Below are 12,535 nucleotides of genomic sequence, written 5' to 3' on the forward strand. Positions count from 1 at the left end.
GAACCTTGGGAATTCTGAAGGTGTGCTGTGTGCATATGAAAGCACAACTGTGTGTTGTATAAGTGACATTCAGTCGCCCTTTGTGTGCTCCGTCATGCTGTGCTGTGCTGTACACATAGATTCTGTTTGTTAGTTTCCCTAACAGCTTTGTTGTCTTTCGTTACTCGCTCAAAAGTCCTTATGCCTGTCGGTAAGGTGATCAGAATGTTTGCTCTCCTGCGCTGCGAGTTGCGGGCTGTCTTCGCTCAACCGGGCGCCTACTAGCAGCGTTGTGCAAGGAATTACTACACTCAACGCCACTTACAAATTCTGAAAGGAACTCAACGGCACTCTCACGACCTGACCTCGTTTTCCTTCTGTTGCTAAGAATCAGTTTGGAGATCTCTGTGCTATATTTTAATCCTGTTTCGATATTTTCTTGATTTTGTGAGTCTCTGGTGGAGCTCACAGTGACAGAAATTTCTGAGTAATGATGAAAAAGGCAAAATCTTGCTTTCTGTCTTAGTAAATGACTGACTGATTATATTTCATATGGGGGGGTGGGAACTTTTAATTAGGTAACAGAAAAAACACAGCCACGGTGGTCTAGCGGATAGAACGCTGGCCTTGTAATCCTGGGGTCTCGGGTTCGATTCCCGGTGGTGCCCGAATTTATAACTTGTGATGGGCAAGGCCGTGGTCTAGGCAACACGGAGTTTTCCTCCGTGGCATCCCAACAATTACTCCATTCACACACAGAAGAAGGCAATGGCAAACCACTTCTGGATCATCTGCCAAGAACGTATATGAACAGGTCCCAGTCCGAGAAAAGGATGGAAGGATCATGTTCATATGGACCTGTCGTCAGACAGAACACTAAATAAATAAATAATAACAGAAAAAACATTACAAAATATTTTGATTTCCCCAAGACATTTAATATTTACTTCTTAACTGCTACAAAGTATTTTAATGATACAATATTTTAGCATGTATTTCTATAATAATTAATGGAAACTCACATTTCACAGCAAAAGAGTTTTGTTTACACTCACAGACACAAAATGTTCACGTATAGTTTTATTTGGCGATGGCAGTTTCCAGAAAGCCACAAAGTGCAAACGTAAGGCTAATTCAGTTGACGCCTGTAGAATTCTGACGCGCAGTTGGAAAATGTTAACTCCGTCACATGGACAGAATGGGCACTTGTATCTTCACTGTCGTAGATGCACAATGAGAGCTTCGCCTTCTTATTTTGCGACCTGCTTCGGCGCATTGTCTTTATTTTTCCCAAATCTCACTTCAAGAAAGTCAGAGGGAATATTCAGTGAATCTTGACTTGGCGACCGTCTACCCTGACTGAGGATTTCTCCCCTCACTATCAGTCTGTCCAGGCAAATTCTGGGATAGTATCTCAAAAATGCAACAAATTCTTCGCGGTCGTCATTCATTTCACGTCATTATTTCTTGTTCAGCCGAAGCAGTTGAGAAAGCCAAGTTGAGCGAACTGATGAGCAACCAAAGAAAATGGATCCGCCGTTGTTTCCGAATGCCGAGACTCTGTGAAAATTATAATTGCGTGATAGGCTAGATGCCAACCTGTAGGTGGCGACTGGCCGTGATACTCCTTCATTTGTTTCGCGAACACAAGCAAATATTTACGTAATTTTTTCCAGTGACTGGTAACTATTGGTAATGCAGAAATATTGATCACCCAGTCACTCAGTCGTTCTTGAACTACAGGGTGGTCAACAGAAATAATTTTCTTTATTTAGATTCATTTTAAATTCAGCAATATCTTCCACAGAACCGCAACATGAACATGCGGAAAGCGAGTGCTTTCTCTCCAAATTTTGTTCTGTTTGTGTTTGTGTTTTTCTCTGCTGAGACAGCGAATTGGCAGTTTGTTTTGTGCCAGGCAATCTGAGAACGCTCGTCACTTTGTGTCCCGTCCATTAGACGAAGAACTGATCTGAATGATAAATTTAATCCCAACCAAGATGAATGCCAGCTCATTGCATTCTGTAATGTTCAACATTTAGCATTTGTTGTTGTTATGTTGTTGTAGGCTGTGGAATATGTTATGGTAGCTTAATGTTATGATCATTCTGCGTGTCTGACGGCGACAAATTACTCGGGTCATCGTAGTAGATGACGTCCGTGATAGCTGTGCAGATGTTGAGAAGTGAATTTTGCACCATTGTACTGTTGTATACAACCCAGAAGATGAAGATAATTCTGAGAACTAGAAAAACTGCATCCAGCCACCACATTCTGCAGAAGGAAACAGAACATTGCTAGATAAGCCCTCGTGCAAAATAGGGATGGCTTTCAAGTATTTGGGCATGGAATTAGCAACGCTTCTGATGATATTAGTACTTGACAGAACAGGAAAATATTTAAAGTGGTACGTTACTATACTTTTCTTAATGTAATGAAATCATTTATTAGTAAACATTTTTTAAATTCTAGTTTTATCAGGTTGGTTAATCTCCATGTTGTAACTAAGAACAGTGAACTGTCCCCTTAACTGACTGTCTTTCTGAGTATACAGCCGTCTTTCGGTCTGATAGTGTTTACGATTTCACTTCAAATCCTTGGTGAACACACCTAATTCCGATTCCCACCTTGTTGTAGCACACCTCTCAACATTTTCACGTGCATTTCCGCGAATTCAAAACAGTTCATCAAAGTGAAAAATGTAACTCGATGTTGACCCACATACTTATCATTTGCGTGAATTAGGCACGAAAAATGTAAGTTGGAACCGAGTCTCAAATAGTAGCCAGGAACTAACCCGGAGTGAAAATATGAATTGTGATCTTCTGGGTTGTGACACCATGCCATCTTGGGACTTCTACCCTGAAAATGATGGTGATACATTTCTCCAGAACAAGTCTGCATGGCACCACAACCCCGAAGACCACAATTTTACGTGTATAACTGAGACTTGAAAAAACTATTACATTTTACCTTGCGTAATGTTTTCTCGCGTGTGTCTTGTCTGCAGGTTCCTTTAATAGGTAAACTGATGCTGCCTTTGTAGCATTCATAAAGAATTCTTTATTATCAAGATCTTCAACGCCATCGAAACCAAACTCTTTCTTGTCACTTGAGTGCATTCGGTCCCTAAGCCAGAGCATCTTGTCATTCTTAAACTGCCATGTGTTGGTTGCGAAGTAGAACAGTGCTACTGATGCAACGAAGATGCGTCGTTGAAGTTTAAGCAGCCTGAAATAAGTCAGCTTTATTCCAGTCACTTCATCACAAAATTCAAACTTAACTGAGCTCAAGAATTTTTTTTATATATTTTTTTATTTATTTTTATTTATAGAAATTATGGTTAAACGGTCTCCAAACAGATTTTTTAACATGAAGATATGTTCCACAAGACCTACATCAACACTCTCAGATCTCGGACGTGTATTATGTAGCCTTGTCGAGAATGATTTATGATTTATGTAATGACGCTGTCAGCAGCTCAAACTATACAGATTGAGTTCAGACACCAAGATTGTGTACTTACTCTTAAAACCGAAAATGATGGTGAGGTTCTAAGTTCTGGAAAGGATTTTATAGACATTGAAAATGTTATATTCCTCAACCCATGAGGTATAATGTCATGTGACCTGGTATGGTTTCGTGTCTTATCGTCATTGATCTTTCCCTTACTCTACTTTGTTGGTATCTGTCTTTATATTGTTCTTTTCTCCTTACATCTCATATATGATTTTCAGTTAATGTAAAATATTATGACATTAAAACATTAATTCCTCTAAAATCCAAAAATACTGTGATGCACCCAGTGGAAATTTAGTAAACCCTCAGTTTGCCAGGCTTAGAGGGGAAGGGGTGTTTGATAATGTGCAGTTGGTTTTGCCAGTAATGCCTCCTTAGGCCATAATTCCCATTAGGAACACCATTTAACAAATTAGTAACGTGAACTGGACACGTACTGTCTCTTAGAATGATTTTAGTCTTTGATTCTTAGTCTGGATGTTGGTTATTGTAAAATACATCTTCTGTAATTTTCCTCGGTCCCTCCGTACAATTTATGAACAGTACGTTAAAATATATCACAAATTTATTGTTTACGATCATTCCGCCATTTGATGCTGTACAAATTTGTAGTTGAGAAAGCGTTGTTAAATAAATTTGGGAACTAGAAATGTAAATCTAAGTTTCTGTTGTGTGGCGTGTGATACTTGCATTGGTTTCCGCTTGCTGAGTCTGAGTAGACAGTCGACCAGTACAGCAGGAATTAGGTGCACGAGGACCATCCTCCAGAAGTATAAAAGTTTGTTATCTGTTATGTAAACGTATGGCTTCCACAAGCTGTTGTCTACAGGACACTCAGTCATTACTTCGAAACCTAAATCAACAAGTTCCCTTAAACTTATATTCTTCAATTCTGATGACGTCGCGTTATACACCGAAGGCTCGGAAATGTCGCTGTGGAAAATGAATAATAAAATTTATGAATAACATCAAATGTTTTGAATTAATGGTAACTGATAAGTGGGTTTAAACTCAGTTCATTGACACTGCTTATTATTATTATTATTATAAAATATGTGAATGTTGTTTCCGCTCATCCTATTGTTATGTAAAATAAAAATAATATGGCTTTCACCAGAATTCAGTTCATGTCCGTTTGTGCGAGAGTCCATTATACTGCCACAGAGCCAACTCACCTTGTAACATACGAAAATTATGAAAACATGATCTGCAAAGTTAGAAATTAAAGTTGTGTAAGTAAGGAAGGTCGGTGGGCTCGTCGGTGGCTGCGGCACCAGACGGTCTCACCCCCACTACAGCAATAATAAAGACTTTTAATTTATGAATAATTCTTCTTTAAGAAAAATAAGCCATGAACAATTACGTATGCATTATCAAACTCATGCAGTGATGTCCTTCTAATAGTAGCCTTCGAACAGACGTGAAACTTTCCATTGATTTTTTTTTTAAATTTTAATTTGAATCAATGTTCTTACAGTTTAACTTCTCATTTGTTCACATCCACCTTAAATGACACTGCATTACCAACGTGGAATGAGAGGAATATTAAATATGGAGGACCTGTCTGGTTTATGAAATTTAGGTTTTCATGGTGGTGAAACCGTGGATTTTTTCTTATGGTTTGTGACGCTATAGACTGTTGTACGTGGTTACCATCATTTTGAAGGACCTTACTTCTTCCATCTTCAGCCCTGATCGTGCAACTCTTTCACAAACAAATAAAGTTTATTTATATGGAAGAACTTACTTGGAACTTCCTTTCTCCCAGGCTGCTATACACATGACTTTTATAGCGATGTCAACTGGCATATGGTCCATGACAGTGTTTGGATTGCCTAAACATACTCGGAGAATTCCTTTACCACCACCTACTAAGAGACCAATTGGACCATTGAAGTTGTCTATCCACCCAGGAAAAGGATCATTCAGTGTGGATATCACTGTCGAAGAAATCAGAGAACAAGCTGTTAGAATTTTTGCGAAGTCTGTGCTCTCAGTTGGTTTGCTTTTAAACGCTTGTTCTTACCTATAGAGGGTCTGATTATCACAACTGGAAGGTTTTCTCCGAGATCTTTGACCACGTGCTCTGCGATTGACTTGGTGAATATGTATGTGTTTGGAAGATTCCCTAGGATCCTGAAATTTAATAAGTGTATGTTTACTGATATATCATGGTAGATGCTGTCCTCAATTCAGAATTTGAAAAAGATATTTGTGTGTTGTTAACATTTTGATTTTTAGATGTTAAATCAAGTAAATCTACTGGCTGAACATTCATGTGAGCATCTAATGGATTTAAGAGCCTCAGATACAAACTGCCAAACTGTTATCACGTGATCAAGCATCAATTAAGTTGAAATTTCATCATTATCATCATCAAAATCATTATTTGGTAGTCAAAGAGTTAGGTCATTGTCGACCAATTCTGGCCTCAGCCGTCCAAAAGTCTGTTTAAAGGTCATCCTCTGATTTTAATCCATGCGGTGGTTTGTAATTTCTTGGATTGCCTGTCTCTTTGGATTCTGTCTACTTATTGAGCACAGCTGAGTTTATAATTGAAACTTTTCTGTGTTTAGGTTATGTTTTTACTTCATTCAGAATGTCTTCATTTCTTCCATCCAAGTGTTTTTATCTGTTAGCCTCATGAATGTTATTTCAGTACCTGTAATTGTGGTTTGCCTTTAACTTTTATTTGCCTGAGAAACATAAATGTTATAAATCTCCAGGAATGAGTTTGATTCTGGCTGAGCTGACGCTGAATTTTGATATATGAAAGTGGCAACTTCAGATACTGAAGGATGTGAGAAGATAACATTAACATGTATCTCAGGCTCTTTGGTTGTCAGGATCGTGCGTTGGCATCGAAGCTTCAGGTTCTGCTACCAGAGAGTTGCATTCTTTGTTTCGTGATGTGACAGATAACTAAAAACATTGAAGTCCGTTCACATAGTGTCAAGTTAATTGTACCTGAAATTTTGGAATTGGTAAATATGTATGCTTCTAAGTGTTTGTTACAAAATGCTGCTTGGATTTTGTGATGCCAAAAAAGAATAGCGGAAATGTGCGTTCCATGAAGGATTACTCGAGAACTTCTCAAATATTCCTTGCAATGTCCACAAAGTCATATTCATAACATTTACATGTTCTTTAATAGTATGTAGTGAACAAGCTGCCATTTTGACTGTAAACTAAGTAATGAAAGTGGGGACTTCTGAACAACGCGGTTCGTCATGCAGTGGCCGTGTACATAACACAGCACAGTTAGCTCTTGAACATGTAGCATACTTTTGTGTCAGAACATTCAGTGTGTGTTCGTCAGTATTCTCCACAATGTCGATGATCTTCCTCCAGTCAGCGTGCGGTGGGTAGACAATCTCCTCCACCACTGATCTGTCACAGTTAGAGTAAGATGTGGACACGTGGACCAACACCTGGAAACCAAGCGACTCACTGCAATGATGCCTCAACGAGCAAAAGCCGTTGAGATTATGACATTCCTTAGCAACAAATTAAAGGCAGTTGAATTATTTCATCTGCTGTTCAAACTACTATTTCTCAGTAGGTTCTGGGACTGACTGTGAGTGCAGTTTATTCTCTTTCACGTGGGATGAAATGGCAGGATCTTGCAAATTTAATTACTGTTACTTTCATTCAAAATGACAGTGGTGCAAGCAGTGTGTAGCAGGACAGCGCTGTGCCCTGAAGTATCTAATTGTCGAATTTGCAGAATTTACAGCGTAGGAGTTTAAATTCGAAGAGTTCAAAGGGAAAAAATTTGACGTGATACGGGATAATGACATTTGAGCTCTTCCGTGCCGTGAAGATGTGGATTATGACCCGAGTTGTTTACCGCACACACAACTGAAAAATTGGTAAAGTTTACTTATGAATTTAATATAAAGTGCAATGCAGTGGTGTGGCCAAACCAGATATCTGATTTTTGTATAAATTGATCAAACCTACCTTTAAATTCCTCATATTTCTGGCAAGTAGCATAACTTCCCGGGTTCCCCTTGTGTTTATGAGTGTCGCATACTTCAGCGTGTCATCAAACCTGACACTGGCAGCCGAATGGAACACTATGGATACTTTCTCTTGTAATGTCTGACGGTCAGTTGGTGACAGACCTAGCCCTAGTTCCAAACAGTCACCTGATATAGGCACTAGTTTCTTCAGATTCTCTGGATATTTATGTTTTAGTACGTCAAACAGCTGTGGGCATTCAAAATAAAATTCTGCTGTAACAAACTGTACAGTTAATTCATTTGCTGGTATAAGTCTTCAATGAGCAGTCATGGTCATTCATCTGTGTTAAAAAAAAATCCCCCATATTTGTGTTTGTTACCACAAAGTAATTACCACTGGGTTTGTGTCATGAACCAATTTAATCCAAGTCAGAGCTTATTTATTAAGATTAATTTTAATATTTCAACATCTTTGCTAGTGTCCCAAATGACCTCTGCATTCAATTTTCATACAAAAATATTGTATTTGTTGCTTAGTTCCATATTATGGTAAGAACTATTGACTGACAGGTATGAAATTTATACAGTTTCATTATGTTCAGTTGAGAATAGTGATATCTAAATTTGATATCTTGCAATTATTTATTCATAATTATTTTTTGGGCACAAGAGAAGGGTTGAAGGAGCTTGGACGAGAAACGATGATAAGCAACCCTTTGTTAGAGTGGTTCCTCTGCCAGGTAATGGTGGTGATGAAGAAATACAGGTCACACAACAAAGACTTTGTTGTAAAGATGAATGTTTGTTGAGGGACTGGTGATTATATTCTTAAAAATAATTAACTGGCTGCTCTTTGCAACGGACATGCATTGTATTTTCCTCGAAGGAACGGAAGTCTCAATTACTAAATGTATTTTAAATAAAGTAGGTCCTGTAATGAGTTCAGCTTAACATATAATATATTAAACAGTAATTAAACTGTATCCTGCTGGTAAGATATGTTACCGGCAAGTCAGTAATGTCCTTGATCCGATCTCTGGGGTCCTTCTGTTTCTTCGGTCGCATCAGGACATAAATATTACCCACATCAGGACATGAACGAAGTATCTTCTCCAGAAGTACTTTTCCCATGAAGCCAGTTCCTCCAGTAACAAGTACATGTTTATCCTGGAAAAACTTTGGTATATTTTCCATAGTCTTCGTCCTCTTCTTTGTTTACCTGAAAAATTGTTTAAACAGTGAATTTATAAATTTTGCCTAAGTCACTTAAAGCTTCAAAGACAACAGAGCTGAAAGCTCAGAGTAATGTACTGAAGTTGTTAGTTTTAAAACACGTTCTAGGTCTTTGAATCACACACTGAATGGATCGATGAAATCAGATCTATGGTACGGGAAGGATCATTTCTCGTTGCCATATGACGAGACCAGCTGTGGGGTCCAACCACCCTCCTATCCGATGGGTGCCAGCGATTCTTTCTCTAAGCGTAAGACATCCAGAGTATGAAACCAACCTTCAATCTTTATCTATTTCAGAGGTTAAGAAAGCATCGGGCTAAACCATCACACCTCTAAATGTCTTTACTTTGTACTTCTTCATTACGCATAAGGAAAATTTCACTTCTTACGCAGACTGTTTTGTCAGTTTGAATCAGGTGAATGTTTTATTCCAAGGCTGAACAACGAGAGACAAGACTATACAAAATTCATTGAGAAACCATATTCCTAGACATTTTCAACATAATGCCTTTATTAATTCTATCTGAATGGATGCTGAAACCAGAAAAGAAGATTTCCTGTTGGATGACATTAAGATGATAGGGGTTTCTGTCTAGGCTGACTAACATTCTGAATGTTCAGAATTGCATATTCCATTGGCCACAATAATGAACCAGTTCATCCTCCACTTCACATCTTCATAAAAATTTTCCTATACTGTAACATACTCAGTTCCATCTTATCTAACCTCTCATATGTCCTATGTTTTTGTGAGTATTTGATTTTCATGCACTTGTAATGAATATTCCGCCTTGTAAGTATGAAACTAAATTTCACTATGGTATGACACATGATCGCTTTACATATCTTAATTGTTGTGTGACATTTGAGATTCTGACAGTGATGAAAATGTCAGTTTTTTTAAAAAAAGAGAGTAGATAGGAGTATTTTGTCTGCCTTCATCTTCAGGGCTGAAGTTGGAGGTAGTATGTTCCTCCCAAATAATGGAATGTACCTACTTTGAAGTCCACAAGGCATTAAAATCCACCGTAACAACAATAACACTAAATCCGGAGATAGGGAATAGCTGAGTAGGTACACCTGAAGACGGAGATAGAGTCCCATCTCCGAAACGTCGAGCAGTTTTATGATTTTATTAGACGATGGAAAACATCCAGAAAACTTTTTATCTTAGAACTTTCCTGTTTGTCAGTCAGCTAACTGCTCTGTAACCTACGTGAGTTTTGTAGATTTCCACACACACACCAACACTGTTTCTAAGAGTCTCCCAAATTCCTTTTCTCACGTACCTGAAGCACTTCAAAACTGTGGCCTGTATATTTATGCATCCAACATATCATGTGCTTGGGTCAAAAAGTAACCTTTGTTCTCAGTAGTTTTTAGACTTAAATGGTGTCCCGCGAATTACAATTCACTTTACCATTCATTATTCCAAAGACACAGGATGTAGGCTCTGATAACAGGGTATTGTTGTTGCATATAATTATCAAGTCATTCGGCATGGTAAACTTAAACAATTGGTGACCGCAGTGACTTCCAGAGCTGTCATAAATATTCGGTTCTTAATGGACAAGAAATGACCTGCAGTTGACAGATATTACCCTATGAAAATATCATTACATAGGAACATACCTTTACAATTATAAATTTTTGATTTCTTGTGGCACATCACACTTTGCCAGAATAAACTAATGATGGATTACTGCATTTCCGTCTCATATCCGCGTGTGAGTTAAAGGTTAATTTTAATATTTTCTGTGGGAAGTGTAGTGACAAAGAATTAATTTATGTTACATCAGCCAAGTGAAATCATTTCTTTATCTGGACTGCACTTCTTGGAATGTGTTCTGAAATACTGCGCACATTGACGTATCTACAACAAAGGCTTTGAAGTAATCATCAGAGGTCATGCACAAGCTTTTCATAACGTACTTTTGAGAAAGTTTGTTCAAGTGACCTGATGAACACTAAGCCAACCAATGTCGAATCCTACGTGACCCAAGGCAGGCTTACCAATAGTAATCGATTGTTGTGCAGAATTTTTAGATTTTTATTTGAAAATGTAGCACTTACCGGACTTAAGACCTCTGCTGTGGCTGGAGGTAATAATATATTTTTCTCCTGCAAGCATGGAGACATAGGAGGTCTCTGAAGCATTACATGTTTAATATCCTCTGAAGAAAAATCACAGCTGAGTCATTAGCAGGTTTTCTTTGTAATCAGGAGGTTCCAGGTTCGAATTTGAGCTTGGAAACTTGTTATCCTGATAATTTCTTGTAATTTGCCTCAGTTGTAGGTAAATGCTGGAATAGCGCCTTAAGTTAAGTCATGGCTACTTTTACCCACATCCTTTCCATTCATTATTCACTGATCATCCTATTATTTGATGCCATGTAACCAGAGCTATTCATGGCATTGTTGAACAAGATATATATATAAATCTAAAACTTATTGACGATGGTGAAGAGTCAATTGAATAAAAATTTCCTTGGATATTATCCATCGTCTAGTAAATATATAATGACATTATAATCATGTAAGCAGTTTTCTTGAAACTGGGCATTAGAGAAATGTCATGGGACTCCCAGAAGGCTTCATTGCTGTCTGCAAAATGAGTAGTGTTTGAAGATGGCTGTCTTCTGGGTTGTTGCTCCATATAATATGTATGTTCTATCACACTACATGGTGCAACAACACAGAAGATCTTCTTTCTTACTGCCATGAAAGCCTCAAATCCTACTAGTGATGAACAGTTTTTATTATAAGCACTTCATTTCATTTCATTTCAGCAAGTTCTTTGTACCTGCTCCATTTTCAGTAATTTTCAGTAGACATAGCCAAATATTCAGATGGCAGTAGCAGTTCAGTTGATTGTTTCCCCCCGTAGCTGCCAATTCTACATTGCAGATATGTGGGTATTTTGAAATAGGCCTATAACATTAAACAAGTGGGTACCACTTTGTGAGTGTGCTGTGACTCCTACCACCTTCATTATCAGGGTGATAATTAAGAGCATGTAAGAACATGAGCATGAAGATGGTCTCCACCTGGGGGGTCATCCTCAGATAATAAAATAGTTAAAAAGAATAGAATTTATTTACAATCTATAGATCTTTCATAAGCCTAAGCCAAGGATGTAGAATATGTCATAATACAGATACAATACAGTGGGGTATATACATAGTTTTAACAGCTATTTACAAATATATGTGATTTTTCATAATGTTACAGTAAAGTAATTACATCATTGAATCATCACCATCATTATATATATTTATAACTGCCAATTATTGTTGAAAGTCAATTCTACTTTTTAGTGGTGGCTTAAATACATTTATTTCATGACTTCAGCTTTTTATAGCATGAGAAATATTACTGAATAATTTAATAACTGTGTAGTAACCACCCTTTTTTAAATTTGCTGAGATTAGCATTTGGCACAAATAGGTTATGTCTGCATCTTGTGTTTAAATTGTGCACAAATGAGTGATGGAGGCAGAGAGCATCTGAGAAACGTCGGCAAACTTCTACACAGCATTCAACAACGTTATCATCTTCATACTCGTCGCCATGAGAAAGTGAAATCTCACTCAATATTTTTAAATAATTAAGTTGGTTGTCTGGAGAACGAGGACATTTGGGTGGTAAAAATTAACTTCGGAAGAGACTGCCATCTCTTGAGTGAATTAGTAGTTGTTTGAGGTTTTGTTTGACCTTCATGTGTTCTGGATATTCTGAAGTCTAATTCAACGACCTCGATAGTGTTTCTGTTGACCGGCGAATTGGAATATTGAGATTGTATTGATTATTAAATTGATTCTGAGTAATAAAAGGTA

The 12,535-nt window shown here is 37.7% G+C and overlaps 2 protein-coding genes across 8 annotated transcripts in view; one reads left to right on the forward strand and one right to left on the reverse strand.

The window, feature by feature from the left end:
- The window catches only part of Glys (glycogen [starch] synthase), a 97,924-nt gene that overhangs the window by 71,654 nt on the left and 13,735 nt on the right, over positions 1-12,535 (forward strand). Inside the window, exon 1 of one of the 3 annotated variants that reach the window (XM_022070686.2) lies at positions 12,387-12,532. The exons of 1 other annotated variant lie outside the window; for it this stretch is intronic. The gene's annotated coding sequence lies outside the window, so the exon portion shown is untranslated. Of the gene's footprint in view, positions 1-12,386; positions 12,533-12,535 lie in introns of those variants that run through there. One more of the 3 variants, XM_022070690.2, reaches the window with a different exon arrangement.
- LOC147872096 (fatty acyl-CoA reductase 1-like) lies at positions 894-10,112 on the reverse strand. Of its 5 annotated transcripts, none has more exons than XM_087358646.1 (9): positions 9,989-10,112; positions 8,469-8,682; positions 7,462-7,710; positions 6,784-6,929; positions 5,525-5,634; positions 5,246-5,438; positions 4,189-4,431; positions 2,953-3,210; positions 894-2,253 (listed from the first exon to the last, which is right to left on the reverse strand). In XM_087358646.1, exons 2-9 carry the CDS (start codon positions 8,655-8,657, stop codon positions 2,061-2,063), a joined length of 1,581 nt encoding a protein of 526 aa, XP_087214772.1. In that variant the 5' UTR covers positions 8,658-8,682; positions 9,989-10,112; the 3' UTR covers positions 894-2,060. The 5 variants fall into 5 exon arrangements, with proteins under 5 accessions (XP_087214772.1, XP_087214771.1, XP_087214776.1 ...); XM_087358645.1 differs by having other exon boundaries at positions 9,916-9,999; XM_087358650.1 differs by lacking the exon at positions 9,989-10,112 and adding an exon at positions 9,780-9,894.

Source organism: Zootermopsis nevadensis, unplaced genomic scaffold (assembly GCF_977971745.1).
Source record: "Zootermopsis nevadensis isolate Lab colony 2312 unplaced genomic scaffold, Znev_1.0 Znev_ptg000030l, whole genome shotgun sequence".
Classification (NCBI taxonomy): domain Eukaryota; kingdom Metazoa; phylum Arthropoda; class Insecta; order Blattodea; family Termopsidae; genus Zootermopsis; species Zootermopsis nevadensis.